At 37.1% G+C, this 24,609-nt stretch overlaps 1 protein-coding gene across 4 annotated transcripts in view; it reads right to left on the reverse strand.

Moving 5' to 3' along the window:
• The window catches only part of LAMA2 (laminin subunit alpha 2), a 391,440-nt gene that overhangs the window by 218,963 nt on the left and 147,868 nt on the right, over nt 1-24,609 (reverse strand). For all 4 annotated transcript variants that reach the window (XM_074819148.1, XM_074819147.1, XM_074819146.1 and 1 more), the window contains exons 5-12: nt 21,982-22,161; nt 19,741-19,830; nt 17,377-17,494; nt 16,216-16,394; nt 14,677-14,776; nt 6,049-6,209; nt 2,248-2,388; nt 713-886 (exon numbers count right to left, since the gene is read on the reverse strand). In XM_074819148.1, coding sequence (XP_074675249.1) covers nt 713-886; nt 2,248-2,388; nt 6,049-6,209; nt 14,677-14,776; nt 16,216-16,394; nt 17,377-17,494; nt 19,741-19,830; nt 21,982-22,161 — 1,143 coding nt within the window. The remainder of the gene's footprint in view (nt 1-712; nt 887-2,247; nt 2,389-6,048; nt 6,210-14,676; nt 14,777-16,215; nt 16,395-17,376; nt 17,495-19,740; nt 19,831-21,981; nt 22,162-24,609) is intronic.

Genomic DNA, 24,609 nt, shown 5'->3' on the forward strand with positions numbered 1-24,609 from the left:
TTTCTTCACATTTAGGACTCATTCAGTCCTCAATTCTACTCTCTGGAAAAAAATTAGATTTTCAGGAAGGTATCATGTATGATAGCAGAAAGTCTAAGGGTGAAAAGCCTAACAGTCAGACCACTAAAGCATCCAAGACTTCAGAAAGTAAATATTTGGTATCCACCTGCAGAGCATGACTATGCATGTACATGCACACATGGACACATGCAGACTTGGATAAATATATGCATTAGAACTGGCACAGAGCTCACAACAGCATTTTTCGAGTTCTAGGGCAGAGAGCTCCCCACACATAATTTTCTTGCCAAACATTAAAGTTTTGTAACACACCCCCACAACATCTGATATACAACTTGCATCTCTGAAAAGCAGGGAACTGGTTTTCAAAGCTGAGGACAAGGTGGGAAGAGAACAGGACAAGCTGAACCACACACCAGCTAACTCATTCATGCTGCGAACTATACAGACTTCTCTAATACTTGACAGCAGAAGCCCAAAGAGGGCTAAAGGTCAAAGATACTTAGCTAATTTTCTCTAAACTTTTTGCCTCACAAGGATACTCCATACACTTAATTCCTTTCTGCTTGCAATTTTGCTGGTCAAATAGCTACCCAACTTAATCTTCTCTCAGTTCCGCCCCCCCTTCAAAGCCTTATTTCTTTCCTCAATAAATCAAATTAGTGTTTAGGCAAGTACCATCTGCACTTACTTTGTTGCCCAAATAAGAATTGGGTGCACTCCAATAATAAGTCTGTGGCAGTACTTTTCGTGCAGCCACGTTGCTGATGCTAAACTGCTGATGTCCATCAAATCTCTTTTGCTTGGGTGTAACTCTGATGAGACCCAGTAAGCCAGTCAAATACCAGCCATTCATGTCTTCTATCTACAATGACAAAAAAAAAACCAAACCAAAACACATTACAATGGAAATCAGTTCATCAGTCATTTCAATAGTCACAGCCTCTCATTATTCCATTTTTAAAAAACTGATTAGGCTTATATGATTAATAGCAGTTTAGGAACAAATGAAACAACAAAGCAGTAACAGCAAAAATTTCTCTTATTGTATATGACTGGGAGTTCTTCTGAGTAACTTCTGAGTACTTTGAAATAACTGTAAGTATTTGCTTTCTCTGCTTCATGTGGTCCAGAGTGAGGAGGAAATTCTATCGTACAAACATATGCATAAGAATATCTCCAAATATTATACAAATTTTCAATAAATAATATCAGTCTATAATATCTGTACAGAGGGTACAGAAGATGAGCTGACAAATGCATATACATTTTCTCATTGTTGCAGACAGCATAATTTATAATAATTTGTAATTCTAATGCCTTACAATTTACAAGTTCAAATATACTTTTTTTTTAAGAAAGCCAAAGCAAAGCTGGAAAGCACGAGAACTTGAATTTCTGAAATCCTATAACTAGAAGTGAATCATCAGAGAAGAGCACACTGTTCATACAAGGACGGATTCTGGAGTCTGGATACAAGCAGAACAATAAATTAGCTCAGCCGTAGGATGGAAGATTTTCCAGATGCTGGCATGTAAATGAGCACACTAGGCATATATTATTTTACTCGTAGACTTCCAGCATACCAGTAGAGCCAAAACCAGGAGCTGGAACACATTTCCCAAACTCCATCTACAGACATGGATATGTAGCGCACATCCGTTACAGTGGAATCAGTATCTCAGCTTTGAGAACGAATTTAAAGTTTAGAGTGTATTTGCAGGTTAAAGACATTTTTCTACAGCAGAAATAAGAACGGTAGGTTCATGTCCCTTTGACATCCTTTACTAGGAATGCAGTACGCAAAAGAAATTCACTCAAAATGCCCCCTGTAGGGCATCCCTTTTTCTTACATAACCTGTGTATTGCACATTTAATGTTTCAAAATTCTTAATTATTTCAGGTCTGGAAAAGAGGTTGCCCTGTGGATATATTGCATTTAACTCAGGAGTGATTACGTATGCACATTCCAGGACTGTGTTTATGCACATGGCTTTCCTTTTGACTGTTATATCTTTTGCACTTCTCACTGTTCAACTGCACTTTTTCAGAACTTTCTTACACTGAAGAGAAACAAAGCTTGTAAGCATTTTCTTTTGGGTAAATGAAAAATATACGGGGCATAAGAGAACATGCATGATTTTATAATAAGAGGCAGTCTGATGGCAATAGATAGTGACAACATACAGAAACACAAAACACATGATATGGTATGATTTTTCTTACATTTCTGTAGGTAAGGTGAGAGTGTGTGCAGATGTTTGTTTTCCCAGAGCAGAAACATTCCTCACAGCCTTTGGGATTATTTTGCTGCAGATTGAAGAAGCCTGGTTTGCACCGACCACAGTTTTCTCCTTCAACATGTTCCTGGAAATGCACATTAGAATATTACTTCAGTTGTAGATTAGAACTTGAGATCACCAGCTTTATACTCTGCAGGAGAGTATAAATACAGAACTGTAAAAAAATTTGTAGGAAAGACCATTCTATTTGTGAATAATAGTAGCATATCCTCTACACAATAAAAGTTACTATGGCTGCATGTAAATAACAGGACACAGAATTTGGACATTGTAAGACTAAATTTTTCTTCTACATGAATGGACATACCTGATTTAAGGAAATAATCTAATTTATCTCCTTTACACTTAAGAGTGTCAGAGGGAAGGAAGTATGGGACACTATTACAGCCTCAACAACTGTGGTTTGTAGGTATGGCTGGAAAATCTGTGTGTGCCCAATTGATGCAAACTACAGGTACATAGTATTAGCTGTACCAATCATTCAGCATATCAGTTTTTCAGTGGTCTATCATTAATAGCTGAATTCAGGCTAAATCCAAGTGTTAAAAGGGCTACATTTCTTCTTTCCATAACTACACGTGTTTGTCAGTGACACAGTCAGGTCTACAAACACCCCCTGCAGAAAGACAGGCACTAAACATACATGAAGAATTCTAAACTTAGCATTTGGTAATTACATTTTTTCAGAGAAAGCTTATGTTATGCATTAAGTCCTGTTACCTTACAAAATAAGTTGATTTGTCCTATAGGCAAAGATAAACTAGCTCTTCTATAAGGAGTATATTGCACGCTATGATGTTGGCTTAGTAATTCAGTATTTTTTGCAAGATAGCCCAGAAAATTCTTTCCTTTCAAAAGTGTTATATACAGTATCTTAAATCCTGGAGACAGTGCTTTATGGTATGCACACAGGACCAAACTGTTGGCTTCACGTCAACAGAGAATGAACACATTATAAAAAGCCTGCCCACGCTGTGTAGTCTGTGATTGCTTGAAATACACAGCTCTGAAGTAAGTTCACCAAAAGCCATTTGATAGCCTCCTGATGAAGATCTAGCAAAGATGGAAAAAGCAGGGCAAAGCATGTGGAGGTATAGGGAGAAAGGATAGCACATATGGATTAAAAGAAAATATGGACAATGAGGGGGAAAATGTAAGGACAGGTAAAGGAGATGAAATGAAAATGTAAATAGGTTTTCATCATTAATTATACAGTAACAACATGTGCAGCAAAATATCTTTGCTCTCTCTCTATTGCTGTGCTGTATCTATGCTCCTCTTCAACAACATCATATAGATTCAGTTCAATAAACCAAAAATCTCTTTAATACAACTCAAGGCTTATCAGTCAATCACTGTTAACTTCAATATCTCATTAATTTAAAGAACGGTAGTTTTACATTTCCACCAGCAATCTCAGGATTAATCAATGCATATTATTGCCATAGGTATGCTGAAATCACCCAGCTACTCATGCTTCATATGAAAAATAATAATTGGGAACTCACAGGCATTCAAATGCCCTCACACACAATTCTACTAACTAGACTTACGAACCCTGCTCCCAAAAGTTTCAGACCTTGCTGACGTGCTTAGTGTGTGTGGAGTGGAAAGGGTAAAATTAAAAAAAAAAAAAAAAAAGAGCTGCTAAGTGAAAGTATGTGTTTAAACAAGAAGTTGTCCTATTCTGAAGTCACAAGCATGTCATCAGTGAGCAAAACCTGTATAATTCTATCGAGTAGGCAGAAAATTCAGTGGATAATAGATATGTAAAACTGCAAGTTGGAAAGATCTAACCTATCCTTCAGCCAGTGAAGCAATTTTCTACAGATTCATTTATTTCTGAATACTGTGTTAGTCCAGTTTTAAATTATGCAAAAATAAGACTTTGACCATACACCTTCAGAAAGCTCTCTGAGATAATTAGTGATAAAACACGCATTTACACTTGTCCCTCACCTTTCTGTACTTTAGTTTACTCTGGCTAATGTGGTAAAGATAACAATCTAATGCTCACTTTGTTGCATTTTGCTGCTTACAGTTAGAACTGTTTTTCAGCAGTCAATTTCCTTTACAAGAAAACTATCTTTAGTACATTTAAAGCTCATCATATGTAATTGAAAGATGTGATTAAAAGAAGGGAAGCATTTTGCCTAAGACCTGCTATTAACTTGTCCAGACATCCCACTTTATTCTTCATATGGAGCATAACTAATCTGATGATTTCAGTGTCCCTTTGACCATAATCTACTTTGATTTGAATTTGAAGATTGGTATTGAAAATAAATGTGTATGTATGTGTATCTCAACTATCTGCAAAGGGTATCATTATTCTCCCACAAGCACTTAAAAAGGGATTAGAGGAGCAGAAAGGAAACAAAGGATGAACAGTGAGGAAAAGGTGTATATAGTGTGGACTCTCTGGGATATGAACAGTTATCTCTATTCTGTATTTGTCCATTTTGGTTTCATTGTACCAACAGGTCAGTTTGGCATTACACAAATAATGTCATAATAATCAATCATTCAGCAGTGGTTATCTTGTTTGGCATATGACACCTTCATCAAAGCTCCCTTTCAAGTCAGAATATAGCAAAAGCACCCCTTTTCTGATCTTCTAGACTTGATAGCTAAGGAGTTAGAACTGTGATATGGATAGATTTTATTTCTGACAGAGAGCATGTGACCGTTACATAAAGTGAGGATAAGGTTAATTCTCTGAGTAGATTTCAGTGCTACTCAGCTGTCACACCAGAGCTTTATGTGTGCATGAAGCATGAGCTGATAGATTGAATTATTTTTGTATAATCTTGTATTTAAGGACATAATGTAAGTATTTTTAAATCCACATTGGTGAGTAATTCTTTTAATTAAATGCTGGAAGGAAACTCCCACAAGTACAACACAGAAAAATTGACCCACAGTACAGTAAATTGTCCTTTGGGCCTATTCATTCTCACTTACTAAACTGTGACTTACAGAGCACCACCATTTCTAAAGCATTTCAGGTAAACAGGTATTTTATAAGAAGTGGATGCATGTGTTTTTAGAAGTTTTTTATTTCAATATAATATCTATATATAATTTTCTGGAGGTACATGAAGGCACACAGGGAAAATCATTCTTAAATTTTCTTCCTAGAAATTAAGAAATTCATCCTACAGAAAGGGTGGATTATTATTTTTTTAAATATGTTAGAGATTTCTAAACAACCATTCCAAGGCAGGAAAGAATGCTCTCAGTTTGGAATTTAGCAAGAAAAGAGGATTATATCCCTAATAACAACTCCTAAAAGGCAACTTTGTTGTTTGTTTTAATACATCATCAGTTCAATGCATTTTCTCTTCTGAACTCATATTACAGGTTAGTTTTAGAGCCCACAATAATTTAAACATATAGTTTCTGAGTAGATGAGGATGTGAGTTTGAAACAAATGATTCACAGGCTTCTTAAGTATCCCTTCATTACAGATTTCTAAGGACTTGCATGACTGGCAGCAGGCTCCTAGGTACCTATGTTAATTACAGTGAGTACTGAGACAACACAAGACAATCTAGAGACTTGACAGGACCAAGAACAAGTGTTTTATGAGAAGTGCCTAACATTGATATTAACTCAGCTAGACTGGACAGTGGAACGCTATTGTATAATAGAAAACCATTAATTGCAATCTTTCAATACCATTAGTATCTTCCTATGGCTGAGAAGAATTTGACATCCATACCTTGCAGATGCAGGGACCTATGCAAGGGTCAGCATTCACACTGCCTTTCACTGAGCAGTTGCAGGGCAGGCACTCAGGATACCCTATATAACCCAAGGCACATCTATTGCAGCTCTCTCCTGCATAGCCAGTCTTGCAGTGACAGAAGCCAGGCAACATATCTGTGGGAAGAGGGAGAAAACATGAGGTATATTTGATTTATCATTATTATTATTATCACATATGTGTGTTAGAGTGCTCAAAGCAACACCTTTGGTATGTGTAACATAAGGGTGTTTACTGTGGGTCAGACCATATGTCTGTTTAACTCAGCATCCTGTCTGAGAGGCTAGAATAAAGCATGTAAGAATAGAGCAAGCATACAGTGATTTGAATTCTAAGCTTCCAGAAATCTGCATATTAGAGATCTTCTGAACTGAAACATCCTTACTTCCTTGCATCAAACAGTCCCTGAAAAGCTTGTCTTCCATTAATTCACCTAATCGCCTTTGAATATGCTTTTACTTTCAGAATCCATAAAGCTCCCTCGCAGTAAGTTCCACATTTAGCCATGCGTAGTATGAAAGAAAACACTGATGTGTGTTAAACCTGTATTTATTGCTCTCTAATTTTCATCATAGAAACCAGCAAGTAACCAATTCCCTATTCACTTCCTTCGTGTCATCTGTGATTTCAATATGTCTCCACCATATCCCACAAGACATTTTTATTTCATACACCAAAAACTCCTAAGCCTATTTAATATCTCTTTACACAGAAACTGCTTTGTATGGCTGAAAATCTCCATTCTAATAAATTATTTAAGGAGAAGGGAGTGCATAGTGTGGACCTATAAATGGTTTGATGATTTTTTCACTTTGGTTTTTTAAACATCAGTAATATTTCCTAATGCTCTGTTGACCTTTTTGACTACCTCTGAGCCAGCACTGAGCTGATACATCAGGGCACAGTCCACCATAATTCTAAGAGCTGTTTCACAACTGGTAGTGCCTAATTCAGAAATCACTGTAATCAATGTACAAGTAGAACTACTTTTCTCTGTGTTCTACTTTTCCTTTAATCGCTACAGAAATTCATGTTATTTTACTACCCAGCCACTGACTATCTTGAGATCTTTCTGAACATTTGCAGTTCTTTCATTTTTCTATGCTGAAAGATTTTGTACTTGCTAACTTTGTCACCTTCCTACTCATCTCTTTTCCAGGTTAAATATGAATATTTTCAACAGTTCATATTGATCATCACTGTCAAAATGGTCCATTTATTCTTTTAACCAAGTACTAATCCATGAAAGAACCTTTCCTCCTTATTCTATTACACTTTCTTTCATGGTCTTTGGTGAAGGATCTTGTCAAAACTTTTTGAAAATCAAAATATAATATTAATCAAATAAGCCTTTGTTCACAAGTTCATTGAATCCTTCAAACAGATTCATAAGGTACATTGGCCTCTACAAAAAACCTGATCTTGAGTTCAGAAATGGTATAAATCATTTACTGGAGTTCTACTGATTTGCTTGGTACAGAAACCAGACCTTCTGATTCTAGTTTCCTGGAACCCTCTGCCTGCCTTTTACAAGTTGGATAAAGAGTTTCTATTTATGTAATATTAATGTAAGTTTTTAAAAGTATTATAAACTATATTTAATGCTTCAAGCAACTCCATTTTTAACTACATCCAGAAGCCATGGAGAAATACAATATATGCCTGATGAATTTTTATTCTTCATTTATTAGCTTGCTCTAAACCTGACACTTCTGTTTGAGACAGTTCTTTTGACTTGTCCCCATGAACAAAGACTCCCAAATGGGAAATTCCCTGAGCTCTTCTATTCACTGATACAAATGAATTAATCTAGCTTTTCTGCTGTGTCCTTTGCTTTCTTGAGATCTCCAGTTATAACTTGATTACACCTTAATCATATTTAACTCCTACTGAATTTGAATCTCTACCACTCTTCGTGATTCTGATTTATCTGAAGAAGTACTTCTTAGCAACATTTAAGCATTTAGAAAATTATTCCTTAATATATATGTACGTGTTAAGAATATGACTTTCCAGAATCTGTCACAATTTATGTCCTTTTCTATTATTCTCAATTGGATATAACTTCTGCTTTTTCAGGGAGCTTCTTTTTTATTGTTTAAATAGATTTTTTTTCTAGATTAATTGCATTGCTTGAATCATTCTGAACTACAGAAATGCATCTTCCCTGTATGTCTAATATGCAGTCTATAAACCCTGTACTTGCCATTGGCAATCTTGCTCATTTTGATTTTCTTTTTAAAGTTTTTCTTGTTTTGATTAGTTCTCATTTCTACAAGAATGTTGAATTTGACTGTCCTTCAAGAGGAGAGTTTTAAACCAGTTCCTCATGCATAAACCCAGAGGTGCTTCTCTTTTTATGGTTTCCCTAGTTGTTTGGAGAAGCAGTCACCTACAGGAGTTTTAAATTATATTATCTGTTAATCTATACAGACATGAAATTCAATCTGTCTTCTCTAACCTTGCAGCCTCTTTGATCTCCTGTAGCACGTCATATTGACTGTCACCTTCTTGATCTGTCCTAATTATACACAGAATTTCAGTGCATGAAATTTCTCTGTTACTTACTATCATGAAACCATGTGCATCATAGGATTTGATGCCTGTGTCCAAGCTGATTCTCAAATTTCTGAGTTACCCTCCTCTCAGCTAGCCACTGGCAAGGCCCCATAGCACAGCAGGCCTCACGCTCTTTTGTAATCTAGGTCAATGCATCCTACCTGGACAATCTTGTTTTATGAGAGAAACTTCTGTTCCTTCCAGATGAAAATACCTTGGGTTCAGCAGGAAAATACATGGGCCAGTCTAACTCTTCAGAACTGAGCTGGTCTTATTTGAAAGTTTTAAGAAGTCATTCTTAGGTTCATGAGTTATGTCTCAGCAAACTCAAATTCAATTAAATGTCTCAGCATGGAACAACTCACAAATACTCATTTAAATCTATGGTCTCTTCTCCACTGCCCAGTCAGTTCATTTTTTTAGTTTCCTGTCAAGAACCTTCCCTTATCCTGATCTTCCCTTTCTCTGAAGTTAAGGAAGAGACACCAGGATTGGAAACTCCACTGTCACCAGCCCAGCAATATCCCTTCTTATGCGGTATATACACAGTAGTGGATAACCTTCAGTCTACCATCTATCAAGAGACCACATACTTCACAACAGAGAGAGCAAGGTGTAGAGACTACTAACTGTCATATATTCTTCCAGCTCTTATGCTTGTTGATACAGTTCATCTGTATATTTTATTTGGCTCAATGCCTTCTTTCATTTACAGCACTTGCAAGATCTAGGCTGTCACTGTATTACATAGTATGTAAATTCCTGTCAGTGTCCCCACTGGTTATCTTTGACCAGACTTCTGTAGCGCATATGTAGTACATATTATGTCAACAGCGTAATTACATTTCAATTTAGGGCAGATGTTTCAGGTCTGTCTTTTGTTGTTGTTGCAATGAACTAACATTTCAGCAGAAGCACATCTTCTTTTGCTTTTGGTCTATTACTTCATAGGCCTTGCTTGAATGTGGCTTTATTTGTTGAAGCTGTTATTCCCTGTTTTCTACCTGAATATTACCAATTTCTGTCCTATCTTTGAGTGTACAGAGGTTTTGAAAGCACATCCTAGAGGATGAGTCATCCTGAAATATGAGTTTTATTAGTCAGTTTTCTCCCAGTCCACCAGTCTTTCAAAATTCAAAAAGAAATGCAGCAAAAGCATGCACCAGACCCTTGAAAAAGCCTGCAATCCCAGGACTGGTCTCTGATATTTTCAATCCTGTTCAACAGTGTATAAATTCCAAAAATGAGCTCAGTGGAAGTCAGTGGGACTGCTTGCTGAGCAAAGTACTATGAAGCCCGAATAAAGATTGAGATGTCTGGACCTCATTTATCCTAAGATGTCAGAGAAAGTTTTTCAGAAAAAATAAACATCTGTCATTTATATTCTACATAAAGAGGCAATAGGGAAAAAACTTCACTGCATACTATCATGCAGTTTCCAAACCTCACACCTCTCGCAGGTGCTTAAAACCCAAGTAAAATGGCTATTTGTAAAAAACTAGCCACTGCAGCTTGAAACAAGAGTACTGATTCACTAAGAAAGACTATTAACTGGAGTACAGAGTAGTTCTGAATGTGTAGGTTCCACCTTTACTTCTGTATGGACAATTGCAAGTGACCACGGTATCAGCAATGGTCAAGTTTACCTACTATTAAGATAGGTTGGACATAGGTGGACAAGTTCAGTTTAAAATTAATGCATTTCAGTTAGAAACCTAGAGACATTTTGATCAGTTTATTTTATCAATACCACAGTTTGCAAACATACTATTTATTATAAGAATCTGTCTCTACCTTTTCTATATTGCTCATGAACATACCATATAGCATTGCTATGAAAGAACATTTGAAAAGCATTTTTGAAGATTCAAAACCAAAAATATACTATACAAGTCAGAATAATAGTATTTCATTTCTGAATGCCGAGTGAAGCATGTGAGAACGTAGTTATACTGGGCTGATCAAAATGGATATTATACATGCTTAATATATAAAAATACTTCTTTTTCTCCTGAAACAATGCCTGGTCAATTATAAAGTGACTCCTTCATGCCCTTCTACTGTCTACCAAAACCAGATGACAACTACAGGATGCAGTCATCTAAATCCTCCTGCTGCACTTCATCAATGTACCAGTTAATATGGTATTTGCTACAGTTTTCCATTTTAATTCTTGCACACAGAGAATGTACACCCTCCAGCTTTATTTTCCTTGAGAAATGTTCACGGTGACTTTATATCCCCAGTGATTTCCCTTATTATCATATTTCCACTTTAGTTTAATGTTTTTAATCTTCCTGACTCATTTGCTTACCACATATTACCAAGCATATTCCCATCTTACACCAAGCAAACAATTTATCCTTAAACAACCAGCCAGCAAACTCTGAGATGTATTTCAACCTATCCAGTGTGTATTCAGTCTGGTTCATAGGTGAATAGATAGATTCCTTCAGACAGATCATGCTTTCCAGCCTTTCCTTTATGAAGGCTCCCCAGTGCTTCAAACCCAACTGTTGGGTTGGTGAGCAGTGTACAGTAAAAAGAATTTTATCAGGGTACTGAACATAAATTTGAGGGGAAAAAAGATAAAAAGTGATCTGCTTTCAGGACAGTTTTATGCTAAAAGTTATACCCAGACCTGCTCTTGATTCTAACACAACCTATTCCATTACCACAAAAATCCTTCCTTAAAAGAAATATTAAAAAGGCTTTTTCCTTCAACTAGCATTATTGTGTCTTTTCTGTTGAATAAGATGTTACAGTAAAAAATCTGGCCCACTGGTCCAAACAATATATTCAAACATAATGTGCAATAAGTAAACAGTTTTCCTAACGTTGGAACCTTATTTAGTACAAGAAGTAGTAAAGAAAAGCAAATAAACAAAACAAGGAGCAAAGAACAGGACCACTGTAGGCAGAATGGTTACAAAGCCCAGTTATGTGTAGAGCTGACTTATTTTTGTTCTTGGGGTCTTAAAATAGGTAAATAAAATATGATAAATATCAGAATTGTCCTCTGGCCGCTGTCTAGACAGTGCAAACTGCCCACTTCTCACTGGACTCCCAGGACTGGGCAGGACACAGACAACTGGTTTCAGAAACAAATGCATGGACTACTTTGGGGAGGGAATTCCATATGTGATGGCTGTTACCTAAATAACAATTGTGGTGCTTGTCATATATGAGAAGAAGTAGTTTAAACACACAGAATAACCTCTACAGTAAATAAGTTGGAAAGAGGAGACATCAATGGGTTGAAAAAGCAATAAAGGAAAGAAATTACTTCATGTGTTACAAACAGCAGATTCAACAGAGATTAAGAACACTCTAATATGCTCAAAAGCAAAAGGCCTCTAGCCATGAAGCTGAATGAGTTAAGTTTCAGGAAGATCAGGAGAAGCTGGTTACAGTCAAGACAGAAAATTCTGAGAATTTTAATTTTGTGAAGAGAACAAAAGAACTCTCTGGTTCTTGGGACTGGAGGAACTGCTGAGATGAAACTTATTTGATCACCTGGGGCTAGATTAGCAGGACGGACTGCTTGTCAATAAAAGTAAAAGGAGGCAAAACAGAGAGGGACAATCCAATTTTGGACGTTATCTTCAAGATGGTGGCATGACACTTTTCTTGATTTATTGGAAAGACACAGTTAACAATCTTTAGATTAAATGGATGGAGACAGCAGAGAAAAAGCAAGAAAGGAAAGGAAGGGTCCAAACAGGAGCTTTATTCTCTTCCTAGAGATGTCCAGATAAGAAGAAAGAGAAGAATTTAGCAGAAAGAAAATCAGAGGATTAAAAAGATAGGAGGAGATCCAGGAAGCAAGGTGTTAAAGCACAGTACCACCCAGTCAGATTCAGAAAGCGTAAGCAGATTTAGAAAGCAACTATGATATGGTTTAGATCTGTTGAATGCTCAGAGGCAAGAATAAGACATTATGAGAGTTCCTAATGACACTATTACTGACAACCAAACAAGATAGAAAAATGTTTTTATCTTTTTGCTTCCCTCTTCCCATGAGAGAAGAGCTGACAGCCTATTAGCTGCCTTTCAGCTGCCAGGCCCCTAGAGAATGACCCACACCAGCGGCCAGCATGGAAGGTGTGAAAAGACCGCAGCAGTAACAGATAGGAACCGAGAGACCGAGCAGCTGCTTAACACGCAAGTGAGGTATGGCATTTCTTTGAATTAATCATTCTTCCATCTCAAAATCATAGTCTCAGTATTTTACAAAAACACTGAATGTCAGTAGTGGCAAATGTTTGAATAAAAGTTGCCCTGTTTAATAGTATGAGAGGTTTCTTTGTTGCATGAAGTCTGTCACTGGTAACTTGTACACTCTCACCCACAGGTTTGGTACAGGCATCGCACAGTCTTGCTGTAATTTTTCCAGCTTTGGGATTCATCTTCTTTTCTGCTTCTACTGTCTCTCCTTATCAATCCCTGTGATGTACTGTACCAGCTGTCCATGCCCAGGCACTGGCAGTGGGGGAGCTGCAGGGTGGCCTCTGTGCAGAGTGGTCGGGGCTGCCCCATGCTGGACACAGACAGTTCCAGTCGGCTCTGATGGACCCACTGCAGGGCACGGCTGAGCCCTGCAGCCAATATGGGTCAGAGGAGGCCAGAGAAGAAGGAGGGGGAGGAGGTGCTCCATGCACCAGAGCAGAGATTCCCCTCTAGACCCTGGAGGAGACCATGGTGCAGCAGATATCCACGCTGCACACCATGGAGGACATCATGAAGGAACAGCTGGGTGTTTCCTGAAAGAAAACCATGGTGGAGCAGATTTTTTCCTTAAAAAATGGTAGTTCATGGGAAAGACCCATGCTTGAGCCAGGGAAGAGAGAGCCATCAGAAAGAAAGCATTACAATCACAACCCACATTCCCCATTCCCCCGCACCACTTGTGGTAGGGTGGGAGGAGGTAGAGGAGTTGGGAGTGAGGTTGAGCCTGGGGGAAAAAAAAAAAAAGGAAGTGGGGGAGAAGATGGAAATTTTTGTCTCTGTTTATCACTATCAGAGTCTACTTAAATTTTCAATAAGTTAAATTAATCTTCTCCAAGTCAAGTCTGTTTTGCCCATGACAGTAATTAGTAAGCAATCTCCGGGTCTTTACCTTGACCTGTGAGCTGCTTCATCTTATTTTCTCCCCCGTCCTGCTGAGAAGGGCAGTGAGAGGGCATCTGGGTCGGTAGTTGCAGCCAGCCAAGGTCGACCCACCATATATACCAACTCTGACAGTAATCAGTATCCTTTTATTGAACTGATGTAACCAGTACATGGTTGTTACAGTAGATTTTACATCTCTGGGCCCTGTACTTGCATCTCTGCTATGCTGCTTTTATGTTCCATTGATCTCTATTTCAAAAAAGATTGCTACATTTGTCAATAGATTGTAATTAATCCAATTAAAACATCTCTTAAGCACTGACCTTGAGTTTTGTTGTTTTCTTCCCACAGTATTTTCAGAAGTTTGTCAACAAAAGAACCAGAAAAATATGGCAATCCATTGCTTCCAAAGCACAAAGAAGCAGTTTATTCTCTATATGAAGATAGCTTTTACAGGGCTTTGGTGAACAACTTGAAATCCTACATTAATAATATAGATGGCACATAAATATGACACCTTTCAAACAGATTTTTTTCTAGGTTTCAAATGAAAATATGCTTAGAGAGAAAAGGTATTAAAACATTCTGGTTATACTAGTTCTAATCTCCGCTGTAAAAGAAGAAAGCTCTTTAAAGCCAGAATTCTCCAATATATTCCATGGGGAACGCTCTTCCAAATGTACCCAAGTTTGCAAGCCATGAATCTGAAAGACGCCTCAAAAAAATTTGGGAAGATAAAATCTGAGTTTCCAAAGAGAAGTATCATAAGAATGTAGATAGATTATTGTTTGCATGAGTAAACTTTTTTTAAAAAGTGATTTTTTTAAAAAAAGATATCAGAAATGTGTCTCAGCTTTTCTTCGACCATTGCTGTACTTAAGCTTTAACATCACTATCTTTTAAGGATCTTACCTCCTTCTGCATGTTTCTCATCTTTGACACAGGTATCATGTAAAGACCCATTTGGATCACAGGAACATGGCTGGCATGGATCTGGGCTATCTGGCAATACCTATAAAAACAAAGATTTCAAAACAAAATCTTACCTTTAATAAGTGGAAGCTTTTATTTACTTCTTTAAAAAAGTAGGAGAGAACGACTTCTGTGTAGGTTGCTTGCACTTTAAAAAAATGAGATGGTTGCCAAACTTAGCCCATGCAGCTTAGGCATTAAAGTTTCATTTTGGATTTTTATTTAGAAACATGTAAGTGATTTAGATAGATATAAATATGTTTTCAACTGAAAAAACAGGTGTAGAGATAATAACAGATGCTTGTATAATTAAAATCAATAAATGTAATGAGGTAGATTTTAAGCATTCACTGCCTAAAGTAATATTGACAAATAGTCCAGTTGTTGACCTGTTCTGGCCAACATGATTCAAAAAACTAAAGTTAGTTAGTCAGTAATTAAAAAAAAAAAGGGTAAGTGAAGAAAAGTGAATGCTAGACAATGCAACAATTTCCTTTTGTTCTTGAAAGAGTTACCTCAACCAAACTTAAACCTTAGTCTAATATCATACTGTGAATATAAAATAGAAATTCTCCATGAACTAGGTATATACACATACTGTAGATACACTACACACACACACATATATATAATACCCCTATTAGTTGGATGCTAACCTGATTCAGAGACAAAAATCAAGCACCCTGCTGTTGAAGAAATCAGTACTCCTTTTCTCAAGCTCTAAGGCTAAAACCAGTGTATCAAGGGACAATGTAATTATTGTTATTTACTGATGTTTTCTGTGCTTGAGGATTGGAAACCAATCAGACTAAAGGCCATGATTTACCCAACTGAAATTATACAGACAAAATATCAGGAATTTAAGCACACACTTATACACTAATAGTGTAGCTGTCTAAAGCACAGGCACAGCCCATATTTGCAATACAACCTAATAGAAGATTAATCTTCTGACAGCTTCAACTTAGATGAAAATAGAGTCTTATATGATGAAACACAAAAAACAATTCCCGCTGCAGTGAAAATGAAAGGCATTCAAGAGACACTATAGAATTTCAGTGGTTATTAATTCTACGTTACATTTAAAAAATAGAAATTACATACTACCTTTCTCCAATATCAAATATAGCAATATTTCTTTGATCTTTGATAACAAATATTGAAATTCATTACTGAGGCAAAAATTCTGTTTACAGGACCACATCCTCCTTTAAATTAAATTGAAATACAAGCTGGAGGCCTTGACCTGAAGTTCATTCCTTCATATCAACACAACTCACTTTCCTATTTCTGTGAGTGTTAACTTTATAGATTTCTGTCTGTGAAAAGCAACTGCTACACTGTCAGAATTAGAAGTCAACCTTCATAAAATGGCAGTCCAAACCGTGTCATTCTTTTTAATAACTTAACTCCCCATGCTGAAGCGATGGTTTGACCACTGAGCTTTACAGTGTAGTGACAACAGGTACATGCATTTACCCCTTTAGGTCTGAAGTAACCATCGACACAGGTCTCGCAGTTTATGCCACCAGTGTGGCTTGTACAATTCACACACACTCCGCCCCCAATGTATTCTCCATGGACATTCAAACTCTGATTTCTGTCCGCAACATCCTGGTCATAGTAACAGTTCTCAGTCTTCCCGTGGCAGTTGCATGCTAAAAGAGAAGGAACTGTTTTAGTGAACACTTTTCAGATGGAGATGCCATGCTAAGGTATTAAAAAGAGTTGTTCAACATTTTATCATTGGTGCTGTGTACGTTGTAACCGATAGCACATCCAAGCATTAATTTACTACTAATTTACTACTACATTGAAAAGTAATATGGTCCTACCACAAATGCAGCCTGGAATTCTCTATACTGTATTTTTTTCTAATATGGGGATATCTGTTTTCTTTTATTTATTTTTAAGCACTCATGGTAAAACTATAGCTGCAATCCTACAATCAAGTAAACAGTTACATGTAATGGGGCACTAGATTTTATTATATTCAGAAATATAAGTGGTATGTCACCTTTGGAAGTAAGATGCTGAAGTTCACTTATAACTATCCTTACTACAGTAAATCTAAAAATGGAATTCCCACACTGCAGGAATGTGATTACTTCAAGGTACATTTTCATTTCATGTTGGAAAAATAGATGCATTGACTTTTCCATTAAAAAAATCAGAAACTCGGATTTTGATCATGCAAAAATATTTTTTTTCAGCAAGGCTGAATATTATAATATACAAAAGTGTCATTTATACAAAAATCATACCATTAAAGTTTAATATAATGAAAAATCTGTAAAAAATATTTTTTACTTATCAGAATACAGTCCTGTTATTTTATCAAAACAAAAACCACAATTATAAAAATTAAATGAATGAAATAATTTTTTTTATGCAGTATTCCACCAATATCAGCACTTCACACTAAAATATTCTGAGTACAATAAAACCATGTAATTGTTCCGTTAACTGTTTTGAGCCAGTCTAAGTAAGTGAAAACAATTCATTCACAAACAAATCTGGTTAGAAATAAAATTAATACAATTAATAAAATAAAATTAATTGCAAAATCATGTAGGATCTGATTTCAGTTTTCACCAGCAGTTGCAACAAACCGTCTCTTCTGTACCGCTTTCAACTTACGTTCACATTCATGCTTAAGCAGGAAAGTGCCAGCATGCCAAGGTTTTTGATTGAAACCAGGACAACACTGATCACATGTTTCTCCGCATGTGTTGTGCTCACACTGACAGACGGATTTCTATTTTAAAAGAAAAACAAATATTTACACAATATGATGATTTGAAGAATCTGTCCATGTACTTATTCTGCATTCCAGTTCAAATCATGAAAACATTAACTCTAAGAATGGCTATATTCTGTAATTCCTCCGTTTATTCCTTTTTATTCATTTATGTATCCTGCATTCACCAAGTGAGAGACAAAAGAGTGTGTTTAACTTCTACAGCTCTGTTTTAAGAAAACAGCCACAATGCAAAGGAAAATAGTTGTCCAGAGAATCTAAGAATGTAGGAGAATCTAATTCCAAATGGCTGAAGAAAGGAGGATGGGAGACTGAAAGTTCCCTAATTCAGCAAATAAGACAAAGTGCTGGTAACCCTCAGATACAGCTCCACGTCCCAGGAACACTGATCTGGTAGCTAGCTTACACTAGGAGGAGTGAGCCATTCTCCACCCTTCCCTTAGATGCAGCAATCCTGCAGCTGCAGAGTGAAATCAATTCTGTTGGCTGATCCAATGGAAGTTGGCTTTTAATTTTAGCATTTTTTTTAACTGGATGAGTCAACTCATCATGTAACCTTCTAATTGCATAACTAATTCTATGTGGGGGGTAGTAGCAGTTTTTAAACTACTAAGAGATGAGAGCAGGAGCACCCTGTCAGTCACTTTCCAGTTCCTCAGCAGACCACCTTAGTCCCAGCTTAGTCTGAGCATGAAAATGTTGCTATAGGGAACACCTAAACTCCCTGAGCCACAGAAGCAGCTTGGAAAAGATAAAAGAAACTGTAGTGTGGAGAAATGAGGAGCAAAAATTGCCTTTCCAGTAGTTATTCAGTGGAGGGGATTCTCTGTGGTCCTTGTGAAGCCACTCAAGGTCAAAGCAGCAAGCTAACCTGGAGAAATTCTATGGCTCACAGAACAAAGCATAAATCTTGCAAAACAAGGTTAAATTAAGGAGTGCTTCAGAAAAGCAAGGCAGTAAATCCAAGCAAGTTTATTCTTTGTACTGCTAGGGGAAAGATTCATTGATATGACTAATAATGGCAGTCATGATGTTTATAAGCCAAAGCCCACCTATTCTGGTATGGCTCCGGCTAAATAGTATCCCTGGAGAGCTAAACCAAATACTCCAAATCTCTTATGGCATGAGTTGTTTCACTTATGCTATTTTTTATACTGGTCAGACAACAAATACATATTTGTCATCCTGCAAAACAAGACACTACACTTGTCAAAATGCCTTTATTTTATCTAGTAGCCAAACTATCTGAACTGAAGTATGCATTATTCACAATAACAGCACTTATTTTCTGATGCAGATCCAATTCTAACAGATGGCACTGAGACAATGCTGCAGCTTGATAACTAAGGCCATCTGACACAATAGTTCAACACTTGTTATACACATCATCACAGAAAAGGCTCAGAAGGATTAAACCAAGGAGTTTGTAAAATTTTTACAAGGATCCATGGAAACTGCTTTGAACTGTAAATGCATTCACTGTAAGATTTCTTCCAGTTTGTTTCTTTTTAATCAGTTCCTACACAATGGCTTAATGTCATACACAAACAAGATTTTCTGCTAAATCCTACAAAGCTCCTACTTAAGTGAACAGTATATGAAGACATCCCACATTGTGGCACGTTAGTAATACTAGTAGATTGGAAATTCTGTATTAGTGAAAATGTGTGCATAGATTTGGACCATCAGTAACAAATTGTATTTCTATATTTCAATTATATTAGTTATGTGTTTAATAATGGCGCAAAAAGAAAGCTACAAATTGGAAGACATTATAAACAGCTCATGATTTTCTAGACTAGCTTGACTGATCACTCAATTAAATTTTCTGCATAGTAAATGCACCATTCTAGAGCCATCATTTGTTTGCAAGTATCGATTAAATACTTGACAGTCATTTAGGAAACACCTTGATTAATATCAACAAGGAAAAGAAAGACTGACTGTTAGTAGTCATCTCTACAGCTACATAACATAACCCTAATTTCTGTTGTTCCTAGGAAACTTCAATATGGACTGAATTATCTTAAACTATTCTTTCATTTCAGAGAAAGCATCCACTGACATTGTATGAATGTTTATTATTCTGGTTGCCAGCACTGTTTCATCCTGGCACTGCTTCTGACTGTTCTTCTAGGTGAAGAACAGACACAAATTCAGAGAAGTCTGAGGAATATCAAGATCGTTTTCTCATGTTCCACCCTATGAATAAGGCACATGAAAAAAAAAAGAAAAATACCTACATTGGTCGCCGGATCCAGTGGACAAGCTTTCGCATGGCCTGAACAGATACACATGCCTCCAACAGAGATATCTTTTATAGAATAGTAATACTGTAAGACAAAACAGAAATTGAATTGCTAAGTGGATTGTAAAATGCAGGTGCCAAACTACAGAATTCATTTCTTGTGACAAAACTGTCAGGTCCTGTTTTATTTCTTTTTTGTTTTATTACAAATATAGCAGACAGTGAAATCCAAGCTGCACCTTCATCAACAAATTCAGGCTTAGTGAAAGAAAGGGTATAAATTGGCACAGTTGCAATTGTTTGAAGTCACAAGAGCCATGTCAATTTATACACAGCATACACCAAACACAAGAATAGGAAAAGGCTATATTCACACTGGATAAGGAAAAGTTAAATGCTATAGAATTTATTCCCTTCAGAAAACATGAAAAGGAAAAGGCATAAAGATGGGGAGAAGAGAAAGGCCACCACAAAGACTAACACCTTTGATCACCTTAGCTGGATCTTGAGCATTCACTGAACTGTGGAAAGGAAAACTGTTTTCCACGATTGACCTTTTGAATGATTATTCCACCGTTTTCATTACTGAGATTTAAATAACTTTTGACCTGTTGCTCTGACATTTGACCATTTCTACTTTTTATTGGTGGGGATTAGTAGCCCTACCCAGAAAGAAGGACAGAAAGATATTTACAATCATGTATTATGACATCTGTGAAAAGTGAATCTCACATGCTATTTGTCCACTTTCATCTGTTTTGGCAAGGGTTCTGTAATATCCTAACAATTAGGTAATCAAGACAAACATATGCTATTTGCAAGTTTTGCTGTTTCTGTGTTTAACCTCTTATTCAGGTCATTAATGAATACATCAAAAAAACTGCGAACTCATATAACTCACAGTTAGCCTTCTACCACACAGAAAATGTATCATTTGTGGCTATCCTTTGTTTTCTGTTTTCTGGAATAGTGGCTTGTCTAATGTCTTCTATAGGGAAAGCCACACAAGGGTGGTAAGTTTCAGTTGCTCCTCATTCCTTTCATGGAGAGATGCCATACAGAAGTTATTCTTCTTCGCTGGTTTGAGAAATCTGTGGATCGTCCTGCACTAGGTTTTCATGAGTATACAGTGATTTTTAAAGTGTGAATTCAATTTTGTGTTTCTGTTCACTTAGATTAGATTATTAAATGTGCACTCTTACGTAAACACAGTTTCCATGATTCGCGAGGCTGCAATAACTGCACTCGATATGAAGGGTTTCTGGGTTTGTAATACAGAACAATGGCACATTCCAAAATTTCAGAAATAGCCAGCACTCCATGTATTTAGAGGAAGAAATGGAAACCAGAAATGAGGAAGAGTAGAAGCAAATTTTCTTTGCAGTTCTCCACCATTGATAAATGGTATTAACTAAAGCCAAGAATAATACTCCCCCTTCATAAAAGGACTTACTACAGTGATACCCTAAACTTTCTAAAAGAAAGATAAGGTGACCAACAGAAGGAGGAAGTGAGCAGAAAGAATAATGTGCAAAGGTATACATACCCCAAAACAGCTTTTAAGAATGCTTAGAAGAAAATTCAGAGGAAAAATAGAGTAACACACAACATCTGAGCAGCAGGAAAACAGGGAGATGTGGCATGGGAAAAAAGTACAGATTGAAGAAAGAAGAGATAGGGGTGTGCACACAAAGGAACAGTGAAGAAGACCAGGGTATGGTATGAGTTTGAGTACTGCATCCATTCTTTTAAGATAAAGCACAATGTAAAAGTTTTACTGTTAGTAACAATCATATAATAATACTAAAAGTGTTGCATTCAGGCCCCACTATTACTTATGGTACCACTAGTAAAAATTCTACTCAAAGTAAGAAGTGTTCAAGGAATGTTAAAGGTAGCAAAGGACTGAGCAGCAGAAGAGGCAAGATGACATTATCGAACAGCAACCACTTGCCAATTACCTGCATCCAAATGTTTGCAGCCAAAGGAGCGGTGTGCTTATGTTAAAAAGCATGTTATGTATAACACCAGTAAGAAGAAAAGGTAAAACTGTTACTTCTGCTATAGAGAAGATAGCAAAATACTGTGAAGAGGGTATTCTCTAACACCAGGATTTTGACAGATAACGACAGGTATTCATCCTCTCCCAAAATTTCCTATGGCAAAGACAGGTACAGCATTTACAAGTGTAAGAGAACTTCTACACATGCATTTCTACTGTCTTGCCAAAACTTACCCTCCTTGTAACAATGGGATCAATTTCGTTTGGATCCTTGTGTGCGAACATCATTAAATCAGCATTTAGTGTCCGTATCCTCTGAAATCTTAGGCGAATAAAGCGAGCAGATGTGAATTCTAGTAATACGTGGGAAGGATCATCAGCGCTAGGCCGTCCATTAATTAAAGAAGTGTGAATCTGAAGAGTGAATTGTTCAAGCAATAAGGAATTAGATGACAGCAACACTGCCATGAATATGCCAACAAATATCATTACAGGCACTGTGTGAATGCCTTTGTAAATGTAAAACACCTTCTTTCTTTAGAAAGCAGATTTCCCCCAAAAATATTGCATGTACCCACAGATCCCAGTTCTGGAGAGGCTTTACAGAAAAAACATTTTGAGCAAAGGCAAGTCATCAGCTACAGAAAGACTGTAGTACAAACCGCATACATATACCAAGACCCTACGATAGTGTCCATGCTGAAGGCAACTAATTTCACCTTCTCTAGTCTAAAAAAGGTATTTTCAAGTTATTGAACAATGAAAGGGCTCAAAATTTTGCATTAAAGGAATGGATATTTGGAATGGGACTCAGAATTCAAGAGGGTTCAGTTTGCATCTCTTAGAGCGTTCATCATCAAAAGACTATTGAACTAGGTGTTTTCTAAAGCCAGGATAAGATAACTTTTGAAATACTGAAAACTACAACAGCTAGATGAGACAAAAGAAGCATTCATAAGTATCTCCCCTTTCCCACTGTCTCTTTACACAATACATCATTTCCTTTGAATCTTATTCTCAGCAAGTTGAAGAAATTTTCTGGGTTGAAACTGTTTTCACGTGGTCCCTAAGGAAAGTCTTTATTACTTCTGAGAACCCTGTTCAGCATTTGTTTTTCCAAAGACGCTACCAATCTCCGCTTACACTGTGGTTTCTATAAAGATTGCCCCCCCTTTCTCTGCCTGCCCTATCCTAAGTCTAGAAATCTTCTAGGTAAGTGTGCTCTGTGGCTCTTATGAAGAGACTCTCTGACCCCAATTGCAGCATCAAGGGCAATGCAAGAAAAATAAGCAATCTTCTTTCCCTCCTGTCTTTTTAGCTGATCATGGCATACATTAGCTGTGAATCAACAAAATAAAACAGATGGGCTGCTACAGAATTGTTCTTGGAAAAGGCCTTCAAGAAGAAGAATGTCAGGTATAGCAAAACATTGTTAATGAGCACCTAGGGGGAGGGAGAAAAGAAACCATTAATTTTCCTGTATTCTGAAGTGTTAAATTTTAATTGGGGAATTTTTATTACAGGCTGGTACACTGAAAGAATGTTCGGATACTGAGCCAAACATGCAGAACATTAGAATGAATAAGAGAATTATTTATTCTTTGCAAAAAACATGTTGTGCACCTTACCTCAGTGGTCTGAGTGAGAGGTCAGACCACACAGCCATTTTCTATCATTGAACATGATTGTATTACCACTGTTTTAGTCAAACAAACAGCTGGACTCGGAATGCCAGCTGGCACTCACTCAGCAGTGGCTGCCTCACACCAAGGAAAGAGACCGCAAATCTACTGCTCCCAGCAAATCAGCAGATCTTCCTTTCCTGGAGTTTTTTAGTGTTGGATAGAAGGTTTATTGAACAACTGCTGTCTTGCACTGGCTATGTGATACTATTAACTTATTTATTTTCACTACCACCAGGGAAACCCTAAACCTCATCACATCCAGCATCCTGCTCCACTGTATCCACAGGTACACAAAATCACTGGGAGCCACTCTGCCAGGAGCAACTATCAGTCATATATTGCCTGAGTATGAATCAGCACCTCTAGGCTTCTGCCATGTTATCTCCGGGAACAGGTGATATTGCTACCTCCTCCTGAGATCATAACAACACTCTCACTTCAAGCTCTGACTCAATTTCGCTCCTGACTACAAGTCAAATTAAAGGAGATGGTTGGCTGGAAATGAACAGAATAAAATGCTATGAAAAAGACAGGGTACAAACAAAAGATTAAAATAAAAACCCCAGAGGAAGAAAGGAGGAACTCCTGAATGAGAAACATCTGGCTACAAGCAGGACAAAACCACATGACCACAGAGAGCAAACTGTTCAAGTCCCTGCTGAAAAGAGAGAGGGGAACATGTGTGGAGAGTAAACTTCAAAAGAAGCCTGGGGATGGTGGCAATAGGTCCAGTGGAAATTGATAAGATCTTTCTAAAAGAAGGAGGATTTTGGTAAGAACACATGCCTAAAGACTTCTTCACATAATATTTACCTGTGAGCAAGGAAATACATTTCTTTTGAGTGTTTTTTCACACCATCACCTCATTCCTTTAAACAGGATCCAAGAGATTTCTCTCTTACAGGCATCAAACATAGATAGGTTATGGTTTAAAGCAGTAGAATACTAAAGACTGAACTTTGATATTGCAGAGATAAAGAAGAAATATATCTAAAGTAGTGCTGAAAACATCCCCTAGCTCACCCTGAAACAGCAACAGCACCATGGCTATAAGCAGCATGGCAGTCTGACTATCCTGTAAAAAAACCCCAAAAAATTAGGCTTTTGGGGGTGGAGGGAGAAAGATGCAGGTAAAAGCCCATGTATTAGAATAAGCAAGTGCCTGCAGAGAGTTACA

The sequence above is a fragment of the Strix aluco genome, chromosome 3 (assembly GCF_031877795.1).
Source record: "Strix aluco isolate bStrAlu1 chromosome 3, bStrAlu1.hap1, whole genome shotgun sequence".
Classification (NCBI taxonomy): Eukaryota; Metazoa; Chordata; class Aves; order Strigiformes; family Strigidae; genus Strix; species Strix aluco.